This window comes from Prunus mume, linkage group LG2, assembly GCF_029339155.1.
Source record: "Prunus mume cultivar Tortuosa linkage group LG2, ASM2933915v1, whole genome shotgun sequence".
NCBI lineage: Eukaryota > Viridiplantae > Streptophyta > Magnoliopsida > Rosales > Rosaceae > Prunus > Prunus mume.
In genome coordinates, this window is record NC_142699.1 from 36,119,088 (window position 1) to 36,133,157 (window position 14,070).

The 14,070-nt window shown below is 39.0% G+C and overlaps 3 protein-coding genes across 6 annotated transcripts; 1 reads left to right on the plus strand and 2 right to left on the minus strand.

The window, feature by feature from the left end:
- Positions 1–345: 345 nt before the first annotated feature.
- Positions 346–4,047, plus strand: LOC103322989 (mitochondrial thiamine diphosphate carrier 2-like). The gene is made up of 8 exons (XM_008224947.3): positions 346–630; positions 806–967; positions 1,242–1,358; positions 1,508–1,619; positions 1,835–1,962; positions 2,735–2,887; positions 3,310–3,459; positions 3,635–4,047. The coding sequence occupies exons 2-8, from the start codon at positions 851–853 to the stop codon at positions 3,851–3,853; spliced, it is 996 nt and encodes a 331-aa protein (XP_008223169.2). The 5' UTR covers positions 346–630; positions 806–850; the 3' UTR covers positions 3,854–4,047.
- Positions 4,048–4,125: 78 nt separating this feature from the next.
- On the minus strand, positions 4,126–5,472 carry LOC103323000 (dynein beta chain, ciliary protein). The gene is made up of 3 exons (XM_089046713.1): positions 5,109–5,472; positions 4,848–4,999; positions 4,126–4,690 (listed from the first exon to the last, which is right to left on the minus strand). The coding sequence occupies exons 1-3, from the start codon at positions 5,269–5,271 to the stop codon at positions 4,406–4,408; spliced, it is 600 nt and encodes a 199-aa protein (XP_088902839.1). The 5' UTR covers positions 5,272–5,472; the 3' UTR covers positions 4,126–4,405.
- A 2,096-nt stretch (positions 5,473–7,568) lies between these two features.
- Positions 7,569–12,997, minus strand: LOC103323001 (uncharacterized). 4 transcript variants are annotated; one of them, XM_089046343.1, is made up of 4 exons: positions 12,846–12,997; positions 12,598–12,651; positions 10,352–11,197; positions 7,569–9,837 (listed from the first exon to the last, which is right to left on the minus strand). In XM_089046343.1, the coding sequence occupies exons 2-4, from the start codon at positions 12,601–12,603 to the stop codon at positions 8,083–8,085; spliced, it is 2,607 nt and encodes an 868-aa protein (XP_088902469.1). In that variant the 5' UTR covers positions 12,604–12,651; positions 12,846–12,997; the 3' UTR covers positions 7,569–8,082. The 4 variants fall into 4 exon arrangements, with proteins under 4 accessions (XP_088902469.1, XP_088902470.1, XP_088902472.1 ...); XM_089046344.1 differs by having other exon boundaries at positions 10,352–11,255; positions 12,846–12,983; XM_089046346.1 differs by lacking the exon at positions 12,598–12,651 and having other exon boundaries at positions 12,846–12,977.
- Between the last annotated feature and the right edge of the window lie 1,073 nt (positions 12,998–14,070).

The window sequence follows — 14,070 nt, forward strand, 5'->3', positions numbered from 1 at the left end:
GCAATTAGAAAGTGATTGCATTAGTAAGATATTCTTAAAAAACCAATAAATGTATCCGATACACCACGTGACATAAAATCTATCAAATTTTACTGTCATGACTCATGTTTATAGTAAGACTTTGATTCTTGCATTTCTCATCTTCGAACAGAACAAATAATTGCAAACGACCGCTCTAAAGAAAACGTGGAACACTTTCGCGTCTTTAACAATAGTGGCATAACATGAGATTGGGCCATGCTAATTATTATTTACTATAAGGAAATAAAAAAAAAATTTAAAAAACGAAAATGAAAAAAATCGAAACAAATATCTGGTCAGGAAAATAATAAAATATGGTGTGGTTGGGGGGGAGGGTGCTAAAATGGACCACTATATGTCGGACGGGAAGGATTCTGTGAAGTGAAAATAGAAAGGCAGGGCTTCCGTTGCCCACCCGACTATCTAGCTGGCCCACAAAAACACCGCCCACCAAAATATAATATCTCCCTCCCTCTTCTTTCTTACAGGTCGCCGCTGGCTATTTTCTCTCTTTGCCCCCTCTCTCTCTGCTCTCTCAATCCAATAAGGCGGCAAAAGGCAATTCAATGTTGCCCCCACTCTCTTCATTGCCGCTTGTGCCCTCTCCAGGTTACTCTCTTTCTCTCTTCAACTTTACCTTTTTTTTTTGCGTATTATTTCCTCATTGGAACCCTAATCATCTAGCAGGTTCTTGGATTTTGTTAATGTGCTCGTCGATTTTGCTTTTGGAATTGGATTTTTGGTGTTTCAACTGAATTGCATTTGAACGGTATTGATTTCTTAGGTGATTAAGCTTAGATTTTTTTACCTGAGGGAGGTTTTGTTGGCAATGGAAGAGACAGGGCAGCTCAAGCGAGCCTTCATTGATGCTACGGCGGGTTTAATCGCGGGTGGTATATCGCGAACAGTTACGTCACCGCTCGACGTTATTAAGATTAGATTCCAGGTCCGTGAAACTTAGCAGTTAGTAATTTTGCAGGTTCTGAGCTTTGCCTTGTTTTTTACTGTAGCAAATCCATATTTTTGTTTTTGTATTTGTAAGTTATGCATAAGTTGACTTGGTAAAATGAAAGTGAGAAAAAGGGGATATGTTGAGCAACATGTAGTGGATTTTGGGAATGTTTATTTATCAATTTGGAGTTTGGGGTATGCTTATTTCCGATCTATATTTTAAAGGTTGGTGGTGAATTGAAGAAATTGTTCTTTGTTTTGGTTGATAGGTTCAACTGGAGCCCACCACTTCATGGGCTTTGCTTCATAAAAATTTGTCTCAACCGTCAAAATATACTGGGATGTTGCAGGCAACAAGGGATATTTTCAGAGAGGAAGGCTTACCGGTACAGTGAATCAATTTCTAATCATGGAACTTGCAATGTAATCGTTATCCACTTGCTCCTTGGGGCATTCTATAGAAGGAGATTTCATTCAGTTTTGCAAGGAAATTTATGTTTTCTCAAAATTTTATTCTGAGAATTTCTTATGACAGGGCTTTTGGCGTGGCAATGTCCCAGCTCTACTTATGGTTATGCCGTATACGGCTATACAATTTGCTGTGTTACACCAATTGAAAACATTTGCTGCTGGTTCCTCCAAGACAGGTACTTTGAGAATAGTCAATATCTTTTCCTTCGATGTTATCTTATGTGAACTCTTCACTTCACTGGAATACTAATTTCAATAGTACATGATTCTAGCATGGGTATGGTAACTGGGACTCAAAATTTGTTTCAAACCCTTGGACTCAACTTTGGATGTGGTTATATCTGATGTTCCCCCATTTTCTTATATGTCGTGATTGTTTGTTCTGATGCAGAGGATCACATATATTTGAGTCCTTATTTGTCTTACATCAGTGGAGCATTAGCAGGTTGTGCAGCCACTGTCGGATCATATCCATTTGATCTTCTAAGAACCTTATTAGCTTCACAGGGCGAACCTAAGGTATAGAACTCCAGCTAATGCATTGAATTATTACTATGTGCATGCCTGTATGTTTGTACATTAACTTTCAAACTGGTTTTCACTATCTATGACTGTAACCGCAAATCTGAGAGCATAGGAGTTAGTGTTAGAATCTTAGATCCGTGTTATTCTTTTTAATTTCTTACAAAGTTCTGCCTCTTACTGTAAATGAGCTGTCCTTTATGCAATCACAAGCTTTGAAAAGTGCTTAATATCAAGTGTTCTAAATTGCTTTCTTGTCTACCATGGGTAATTCTACTGCTTTTCATATATTAATGGCCAAAGTTTCAAACTTGATGCTGTAGCTTATTTATGGATTGGACTTAGTTCTTGGCATGGTGGTCTTGAGAGTTTGCTGTGGGCACGCTTGGTTGGTTTGACCAAGCTTGGGTTGAGACCCTGGTGCATGATTGTATATTAATTGCAAAAAGAATTGGTTGACCGAGACATTTGACACACTTTTGGGATATAGGCAGGCCTGGTGGGCCTCTTTTTTGCAGGCCTATGATGACTTTCAGAGGATTTGGTTTGCATACAGCTTTTAGACTACACAGCCTTTAGCTGGCCATTTTTGTTTTTCACTATGAGGTTTCTTTGGGGTTTCGTGTAATTGTGAAGTAATTAAAGCTATATTACCAATAAATATTAGGTACCCTAACTCAAGCCATCTTTAAAATTGGTTTCTGCAAAAACACCAATGTGAACAGTTCTTTGGCATAATAGGACAGTACTAATATTTACCTTGATTTAGGTGTATCCAACTATGAGGACTGCATTGGTGGAAATAGTTAAAACTCGTGGATTTCGAGGATTGTATGCTGGATTGTCGCCAACACTGGTTGAGATTATTCCTTATGCAGGCTTGCAATTTGGTACATATGACACGTTTAAGCGCTGGACCATGGTAAGGTTCTGGTTCTGCTGTATCATTTTCCTTTTTGTGGGTATGAAGTAGATAACTTTATGTCCCCATTGCCTTGATGGGATGGGACTATATCTTTTAGACTAGGTAATCAGATTTGTAAATGTTTTGGTTGAAATCAGCTTTGTATGTATATGCTGTGTGCACGTGCTTTCAAACTCACCATGACTTGAAGTTCAATAGCTAGTTGTAAAACATGACAGTTTTAATACTTGAATTCAAATAGTGTCAGTAATTGGAATAAAATTGTCCATCACTTCCAATATGTATTTGTGTTGTGAGGATGGGTTCTTAGAATAAGGAACATATTTTGCAGCATGTTTCTTTCTGCTTAATGCACAACCTATTTGACAACAGTAGCCAGTCATAGTAAGATTTCACGTATTTTGTTGTGTTCATTGTAGACATGGAACCTGTATAGATCCTCCAATACAAACTTACACAGTAGAGAAGATGGTCTCTCAAGCTTTCAGCTTTTCCTCTGTGGTCTAGCAGCTGGGACATGTGCCAAACTTGTCTGTCATCCGCTTGATGTGGTCAAGAAAAGATTCCAGGTAGATATTTAGACTGAGCTCTGTCTCTACTTCTAGAACTTTCAGTTAATCGGGATTTTCATGCTGTTTAGCAATCATCCCCGAAGAATGCATCGGAAGGCAAATGTAGATCAAAATGCTTTCATGTTAATGCAATGAGGTTGGTTATATGGATCTTCTTGTTCTATCCCTGCAGATTGAAGGACTACAGAGGCACCCAAGATACGGGGCTCGGGTAGAGCATCGTGCTTACCGAAACATGTTTGATGCCTTGCGAAGAATATTGCAGAGGGAGGGCTGGGCTGGTCTTTATAAGGGAATAGTTCCATCGACGGTCAAGGCCGCTCCTGCTGGCGCTGTAACATTTGTGGCTTATGAATATACATCAGACTGGTTAGAGTCTGCATTGACTTGATCGAACTGTTCACTTGTAGTTTCAGATATTATTTTTGGATTATGCGATTCTTTTGTCCTTCGAGACCTTACAAAGCCCTCCTCAAAGGAAAGGAAGTGGGCACATTATTTTTGTCACGACCATAAGATTGTAATTAGACAGCAAAATGTTTGAAGATGAAAGTTGAGATTTGGAGCACCAAGATTTTTGCATCAGCATTTTGAGTCATGATTGAATTGTTTCTTTTTCCTTTTCTCTTAAATTAGCTGGTTACTTACTACCTCAAAATGAACTTATAAAACAACATATAACTTTCCCATAACATGAAACAGATTCTCAATTTGTGTTCAAATCAAATACCTCAACAAAAGTTATAAGTTTGGTAATTGCCTTTCTCAGAACCCAAACGCTAGTTACAAAATTTCCTACATGTTACAGATGCTGCCAAAGTATAGATTCTCTGATATTTTCAAATTTGTATGCGAGCCAGTTTTATTCAACAGAAAACCCAACCAGTAGTGCCAGTGTTGAAAGGAGAATGGTAGACACCAAAGTTATCTGCCCGTGTCTTCTTCAAGGATTGTTCTTCTGTTTGCTGCTGTCCTCTGGGGGCAGTGACACAAACTGCAAGATCCTCCGAACCTCCGCGACATCAACCCGGAACTTGTCGGCGATTTGGTCCGCCTCCATGGGGCCATTGTGATCCTCAGCCTTGCCCTGATGGAGGAGGATTATGTGGCGCAGCTGCGCCACATTCAGAGTTCCTGGAGCAGCCGGCCTCTCCTCGTACCTGCCTGAATCTGGCTTTGTATCTCTCAGCTTTGGTAGAGGCCTCTTATACTTTTCCACCACAAATGCCTGCAGCACCACAATTACATCAATTACATGGCCAAAAGATATAAAATGCACCAATCAAATAACGAAACTAAAATTCAAAGACCCAATTGGAACTACTTAGTTTGAATTTTAACTATTTACATAACTTCAAATGAGAAATTAAGAGAGAGAAACTGACCTCACCCATCTCCAGTTTTCCTCCGGGCTTTGATTTAATTCTACCCACCATTTGATTAAGCATGGCGTCGTAGCTTGGATCTCGTTCTTCAAGCACATTCTCAACGTTGGCTGCTCCTGCTCCTGCTTCTGCTTCTGTTGCTGCACTACCATCTTCAGACAAAAACCAACGAAAACGACGCCGTAAATGTAATGAAATTGAGCTGAGAAAAAATGCGCGTAAAGAGGGAAGGGACAAATTAAAGGCGACAACTTTTTATACCAAAATTAAGAGCGTCGCTGGCCTTGGAGATCTCCGCCGTTTCGGTGGGGCCCAGAGGAGGAGGCCGCTTATCGACGACGACGGTCTTTGGCTTCGCCGACGTCGTTTCAATGCTGGAAGAGGGTCGGATTCTTCCAGCAGCTCGGCGAAGTGCCTGACCCATTGCCGATTTCTCCTAAAAATCTTGATTAAATAGAAAATCCCTCTTTAGTTTTTTAATGAATAGAATATAGGGTTTGGAAAATTGGAAAAGGAGGTGGGAGAGCAGAAGACGAAGATGAAGAGCAATGGAGATGGAGCAGTCAGTAGTAAACACTGGAGTGGCGCGTGGTGGTCCCTTATGGACACACGTCTCGCTTCTGCTACTTGGCCTATTGTCCTACACAAGATACCAAAACTTGCCATGGCATGCCCCGTTTCTTTTATTTTTCGCATTTTCGCTCCCTCCTTCCTCAAAATATTTCCATCTATTTATTTAAGTGCACATCTTATTATTATTATTTTATTTTTATTGAGCACATCTTCTCATTTGGAAAACTCAATTTTGAGTTGTTTTATTTGTTCTTGTTTAAATAACGTTTAGACTATCGTTTGTATTAAATAAATAAAGTTGGGGTTCACAAAAAAGCATTATTTTTGAATTTTAAATTTATTTTCAGTTTTAATTTTCATGTTCATATGATAGAGCGTTGTGCTTCAGAAGTTTCTTAGGGTTAAATGTTGAAAGTTTGAGAATATTTAGATTAGGTTTAAAAATCAAATTCAGTTTATCAATCATTCACATTTTTATACTATTTGAAAGCTATTGTTACAAATTACAATTATCAGAACACCTCTAGTTTTGGATATTGAAATATAGTTTTTACGAATCGAAACTAAGCTTGAAGATCATGGGTTTGACATGAAAGCCCCAGTTTTTTGCAACTTGGAAACCATTGCCTCCATTGCCTCTTTGAAGGATTAGACTAATGGTGCTAAGGGAATGAAAATGCAACAAACAAACAAACAAACAAAAAAAAACACACACACACACTATGTCTATAGGGGTGAAAGCGAAAATTCTAATAAACCACATAAAACATCTGCAATTTGACCCAAGAAGAAACTATAACAAACAACAGACTAGAAAATTGATTTCTGAGGCATGTCCATTTGCTATTTGGTCCCTCCTCCTGTCAATTTTTTTACTTTTTTGTTATAATGTCAAAAAAGAAAACCAAAATTAAACTGCTAGATAGCTAAATCAAGAACATGATGATGACCCATCCAGTACATAACAATCTGCAGAATAGTTGGTTTCACACAAAACAAGCTTGATCTTAAAAATAAGGCTTATTTATGTACATGCCCCATGTGCTTTCAAACTTGTCTCGATTCACCTTATGTTTGCAAACGTCTCAAAGTATCAACATTTTAAAACCGTCTCACGCTACCCCTTCCGTCAGTTTTTGACGTTCCGTTACAAAGATGGACCCACTTCTTTTTCTCCTCTTTCCCCTCCCCATTCCGAACAGCCCCTCCCATTTGTTATTATTCATCCGACCAGTTTTTGGGTCGCCATCTCCTCCTCTGGCCACCCTAAGTGACGAAATTGGTATCAAAAGAACCAGTACGTTATCCTATACTAGCCTCACATCTCAGCCTACCAAACGCCGTCTGGATCTCTGGAAAAAGCAAGAAATTGGCGATTTTTCCCAAAATCTCCATCGCTCGTTCGGGCGATTCTGAGCACCATTTGCTTCGATCCAGGTATGGTTTTTCAACCTCTCAAACTGTTCTTGCTGCTAGTTGTGTTGGTTAGGAGAAATTTCTGAGTTTTGGAGGGTAAATAAGCGATGAACAGTAACAAAGGGAGGGGCTGTTCTAGAATGGGAGGGGGGAAGGAGGAGAAAAAAAGAAGAAAAAAGGAAGTGGGGCCCAACATTCATAACGAAACGTCAAAACAACTGCGGAAGGGGTAACGTGAGATGGTTTTTAAAATGTTGGGGGTACTTTGAAACGTTTGCAAACCTAAAAATAAAACCAAAAAAATAAAAATAGAATTGCATATACAGTTCACCATGTAACATGAGTGATTAAATGGACCAACTCTTCTATCAATTTGAAGATATGTTTTAAGGAAGAAAAAAAATAACTTCAGTTTGCATCCCAAAATGTGGGTAGAATGAATTTTCAATGAAATTGTTTAATAATGCAGAGATTCAGCCAACATTATTGATATTATTATTTGTAATTTTGATAAATCAATGAAACTGTAAATGAGGCTTTCACATGTGAACACCAGTAGCCGAGTTCGTTTCTACTAGCATTTTTCTACAAATGACAAGGACATTCATAAACTCCATGCATTCTGTCTGACACTGTAATTTGCAAGGCACTAAACTGTAATAGGGAAACTTAAACGCTCCATTTATCTTCTGCATAACACAAAACTCTACTCATTATGGACAACTTCACATGTAAAACGATACGAAACTGTTGTCATCAATCTAAATTCAACCAGAATGTTTGCTACACTACTATTATCAATTGGCAAGCATGTGTGCAGACATTTGATCAGAATGCAAGCAATGCATCAGTCACCTGACTTTCGTTGACATTATGGGTTGGTATTGCAACTAAAAAAATAAAAATAAAAAGAAGACAAACCACTTTAAAGCAAATTGTACATGAGATACAGTATTGATTTATCAAATGCTGTTGAACTAGGAGTTGAAGGGAAGGCAACTTTTAACTCTCATCTTGGCTTTCCGATTCTTGGTGCCGCTTTGTCTGATGTAATGGCTCTTGCAAAGACATTACTAATCCGACTCCCCTATGTGAAATTTGTATGTAACACCATATACAGTGCAGAAGAAAGAAGAGATTGTTAGCTTTGCTGTATATCATAACGGTTATGATAGCAGCCAAAACCAGCAGTCTCTGTTGTATCCAGAAGCTCCATGCTCAATTTGTAAGTTGGATTTTCAGCAACTTATGAAACCATGTCAACCTGGCTGAACCCATCTGCAGTACTATTATGGATAGCGGCTGTGGTTTCCTGCATATTGAAATCTGCGAGACTAGCATCAAAACTGTCAGGAACCCTCTTCCTAGTACGAGCACGACGAGATGGCTTGGAGCTGTCCCCAGGAAATGCATCAGTACTCTTCCGCTTCTGCTTTGTGTCTAAAAATCCACAAGCAAAAGCTTCCAGTACCTTAGTGGTCAGTGGTCGATTTCTTGTGCTTTGTCTCCGGGAGTTAATTGTAGGCTGCTGTTCAGAAGTACCCCTACATTCGGAGGATTTCACTGAATGGGGTTCATCCAGTTCCTGGCTTGTTTGATCATCTTGTCTTTCTATCATTGTGAAAGGTTCATCAGTTTCAGCATCTAGAGAAATGGGGATGTTCAAGTCAATCAGTGTACGGGGCTGAGGAATCTCATGAGGTTGTTCCACATGCAAATTGTTGCGGCCAGGAATGCCTTCACCACTAAAGACTGGGCTGCCACCTCTAGATGAAGTACTGGTGGATGATAACTTCTCTTCAGATGGGTCCATTTGAGACGGAGTTTTCTCACTAAGTTCAAGATGGCCTCCAGAGCTGCATGCATCTTGTTGTAATAAGCGACCTTGCAAAACGTGGTCCATGCTGCGTGTGGTCTCTGCTCGACTACAAGCAGCTAATCGACGTCGTTTTGAAACAGGGGCAACATGATTTTTATTTTGAGACACCATTTTCCGGCTCTTTTGGCACTTCATAGCTTTTCTGGGCTGCATGTCATTGCACATACCTACGTTATCATCCTTGGGAATATCTGCACCTTGGACAAAAACTTGATGCTCCCACTTTGAAGTATCATATTCAAAATATTTGTCATCTTTTCTACCCAAGCGGATCTTTATGGCCTTGGGAACATTGACTTCATCCCTATGCGAACACAAGTTATCAGCAGAAATGGATTTATCTGTTGACTCAGAAGCATCCCCATCATCATCTTCAGAATCACTACTGGAGGTGGGAGTGTTCAATTCAAATGGTAAGCTTCGCAATTCCCTCACCTTAGATGTCTTCCCATTAGACAGACTTGTATCCACAACGGTAAACTTCACAACATCTCCATTACGTTTTGGAGTACGAGGCTTCAGATAACAGTGGCGTTGCTGATTAGGGAAATCTTCTTCGTCCAGCTTTGTTTCATCTGTCCACCCATTTTCATCCTTGCTTCCGGAACCTTTATTTGCTCCCATATCAAGCTCTAGAAGCTCGGGGTCTGAAGCAACTTTACTCAGGACGTCGGTTACAGAATCAAAATAGTGGCTTCCCTTCACCAGTTTCCTTCTTGAGAACTTCTTAATCCCAGGGATTAGAAAGACCAAAGAATGCTTGGAACCAGTGGAAAAACCATGGCTAGGCTGCTCAGAGTGCCACCCTCTGGCAAGCAAGCGAGGCCAGACAGCTTCCCAAAATAGATCACTTGATCGGGCTTTGCTTAGCCGGAAGTCCCCTGTTAGAAAGTTGACTATTTCCAATGGTGTAAGTGTGGAGCATGCTTTGCCAATTGGTATTTCTGGGCGAACAGGAACAGCCTGATTGGACTTTAAAGTCTCTGTGGCAATGCCTGTGAGATCTCGCTTCCCTTTACCGATTCCCACTGCCTCTACAAGAGCATTCAATCCAAATCTAGCCTTTAAAATGAATACATACTCTTCTAGTAAAATTTTTCCTTCCCCAAATGTCTTCGATACCTGGCAATTGGTCAAACAAAATTAGAAGGAACCATACCCTGACATGAACAAATAAAGAGCAAACAGTCATATCAGCAAAATCCAGGGCATGTCCCCGCTGCCCAATATCTGATTATCTGCATTATAGGATTTCATTTTGAGCAATCAATGTTATATGTTACTGTTAGTGAATCACATGTTACTTCCACATTGGGTAATTAGAGGTATCGTGTGTCACATCAGAAAACATCTGAAGGACGCAAGTGGCAGATATGGATCCACATGCATCGCAGGCATTTGCTTCTCTTTCTTCATCAGAAAATATAAAGTTCTCTGCTACATTATGCATTTTCTTATAGAACTTTTTTATATATAACTTATGAATTTTCAAAGGTTTGCAAATACAAGCAAAACAACTAGTTTAGCATACTTCTGTTTGTTTACATATTAATGTGTATGTGCAGACAGGTTGATATAAATCAATCCACATACCATAGGTCAACCTTATTATAAAGTTCTGGTCAGATGTAATTACCTCAAGCAAAGTATTTTGGCATTCTACTGACACATCAGGAAGCAAACGAGATAACAGCTCCTGTTGCCTTGACCCTGTAAATATTCTTTGTCCAAATATACATTTTCTACTCTTTCTTTTCTGGCATTCTGACCATCTCCTGTATCTGTCAGACCTGTAAAATTTCCCATAGTAGAACGATAATATATCACCCATCTTTTTACTCCCAACAAAGTTCTTCACCAGAATGAGGTTCTTTCCAAAGATATATAAACCAAGAAGAAAGCTGGCTTCTTCTATGTCACTCCAGTTGTCACCAGCGGAACCAGGAACCGGACACCCTCTTCCAGTATCATTCTGATGCATTTCAGTTATCACTTCTTGCTTCAAAGCAAACTTTGCTGACTCGCCTGATATTACCCCATGATCGAACTTAACATCCATTGGCTCAACTTTGCATTTGATGTTGTCACTTGCTGAAACAATCAGGGTCTCTCTGACATGTTCAGATTTCAGCGACTCATTTTTATTGGATACGTAAACTGCATCATGAAAAGCAGTCTCTGGTTTATGCTTTTTGCCATCAACTCCCTCATTGATCCACATTACTGGTATGGGCAACCCCGCTATTAAACCATAGGAACCACCAGCAGCAATTTCTGCAACAGTTGGGTTCTTTAAAAGCCAGAGATAGTCTGAAACGGCTATTAGAGAGGGAACTTCAACCTGGTACTCATCTCCAACTCTAGGAGGTATCTCAGGGTCACCAAGAACACCAGATCTATCAGAAGCTTCTGGAGAAAATGAATTCTCAGCAAATTCATCCTCATTGAAATCCCCGTGGTGGTTTCCTTCAACTAAATCCATCTGCCATATGAGATTGAGGGGAAGAGGGGGGTTGAAATGGTATTGTTAAAGTGGCTTTCTGAGACAACAAGAGAATTAATTTTTTTCCTTTCTTTTCAACAAACAATATATAAGGCATGAAGTTCATAAGAATTGTGAAAATTAATTTGCCAATATATCCTGATCATATTTTGATACCATATTAAATGATGGCCAACTGGAAAATATAGAAAATAATATGAAGAACATAGCATGCTAAACCATGAAGGAACATCTCCTCTTTCATTACACAATAAAAAGAATAATATAGCTTTCTTACTAAAATCCCTCAGGATAAAAAAAACCGATGACAATATTTTACACTTTTCTGATACCTTTCAAAATTTGCCAGACTCAATTTTTCATCCTGATCAACGTGGCCAATCTAAAGGCTTCTGTTTCTAGGATAAAGAACAAGCTAGACAAGGTGGTTTGGTCATCCCTATTTTACAGTCTATCGAAAACGAAGCAGTCCAAAAGCATTTGAACTATTACTGTTGCAGGCTCGTCAAACATGCCAGGTAAAGCATTGATTCTAATCCTAGCAATACACATTGAAGTACTCATGCAACTGACAGCAATCAATCCTAATCGTAGTAAACCATTATTCACAGATAGAAAGAGATGGGGGTTTTCTACAAAAGAAACTGACAAGTACCAATGTCAAAATTTCAAGAAGACTAGATGCGAAGTACCAAAAATATAATGCTGTGTACCACCAAATAGAGGAACACACGTTCAAAATAAGCAACAGTTTTTCGTGGATAGAAAATAAACAACAAAACAAAAATTATTTTCCTGCATTTATTTTTTAATTTTAAAAGTTTATTCATACACCACGAATTATCGTAATTTTTTTGTTGGTAATAAAATGATCGTAAATTTTCAAAAGAAATAAAAATCCACTAACATGTCTTTTTAAGCATCACCCAGAAGAAATACAAGCAAATAGAGCATGACGCAGCAAACTCATAAACAAATAATCAACCCCAGATCCATTTTCGAATCCAGTCTAAAACCGACGCAACCCCACAAGGAAAAACAAAAACTTTCATACAAAAATCACAAAACCCATTAAGCACATTTATCACAAATAACAAAACTAAACATAATCACAACCAAAACCAACAAAACATCCAAAGCTTTAAACTTGAACAAAAATAAATAAAACCAACATAGAAAATAAATGACAATAAGCATAGCAAGCACACTTAGACAAACAAAAACCACTGTCCCAGTGAGAATTCCAATACGATCCCATAAAATTCCACTTATTTACTGAACAATGACCCTTAACAAACACAAAAAGAACTGCATTGAATCGTACAAATAAGAAAAAACAGCAGCCCAGAAAAGAAAAGATTTGGTTTTCATTACTATACCTCCATGGACAAAGAAACGAAATTTGAAGCTGAAACTCACGTGAAAGAGCAGGCCTGAGAAAATGGGTCTTCAAGTTTGAGCACCAATTTGCAAGTTATAGATTAAAAATAAACAAAGCGTGAAGCGCACACACGCAGAGACACACAGAGACACAGAGTCTCTGTTTAGAAAGAGAGAAAGAGAGAGAGAAGAAGACACACATACACACTTGTACATGAAAATAGAGAGAGGAGAGAGAGAGTTGTACCTGGGTTTTATAGAAGCTAAGCCTTCATGACCACGAAGGCTGATTTCGAAGAGGCCTTAAGAGAGAGAATAAATATGTATGAGAAAGCAAAGTCGTTGTGTCCTTGGAGAGAGAGAGAGAGAGAGAGGGAGAGTCTGAGTGTTTTCTCTTTTAGTGAGAGAAAGAGGGGGCTCTGGACCGTTTAAAGAGGTACGAAAGTGATCTCTCCACGCGCCCCACGGCGCGTAATAATGAGTAGCTTGGAGTATTTGACACGTGGCACTAAAGATTCCTACTGCGATCGACCGGCCCAAATTTGCTACATAATGGCCTGCGTAGCCCTGGGCCCAGGCAATAATCTTCTGCCACGTATGTGGGTGATAGGAGGTTGGGTTAAACGACAGGTCGTTGTGATTGTGATTAGAAGCTAGAATTGCAGCCATGGTGATTGTTGCATATTGTGGACCTACGCACTCTATGGCGCGTATTGATAACTAATAGTTGTTTGGATTGCATTTAATTGTAAGTTTTTTATTTTTCCAAAATAATCATTTGGAGGGATTTCTTAAATATTGTTTGCGGAATTTCTTAATAAGGAAAGGCTCAACGTTCAATTCACGTGAGGTTTGGCTATTAACTGAGTCAAGCTGTGGCTAACTCGGAGGACAGAGCCTCTTAAACATTAAACATGGAGTTAGGTAAAGGGTTAACTTGGGCTTAGCTTCGTAACTCATACCAAAATACCACACAATGTTGCCAATTAACAAAGGAGGAGGTGATTAGCAGCAAAATAATATAACATATCAGTAACGGACAGCGTGAGTAATGACTATCCGAGCAGATAACGTTACGTATGCGTCTGGTTTTATTCTCTTTAACTTTCTCTTTTTCCTTTGCATGTACTGACATTGGATAGAGAAATTTTGTCGTGTACCATTAATGGCATTTGAATACGTAATCTGGTTTGTAGATTCGGTTTTATGACACTGGATAGTGCTCACTAACGCGCATACTGCCAACAAAAGATAAACTTGTATTAGTGTGTGCGAGGTAATGCTTTCTTACCAAATGCTTTGATATATTGGGTTACAAACTACCAATTATGCATGGAGTAGTGTATGAGATATGAGGCAATGTTATGTTATGAAATTATCAATCCATATAAATGGTAAGATGGAACATATTTGAATGTATGCAATTGACATTCTTGAGATATGGTGTAATAAATTGTCTTTGTAAGAGATAC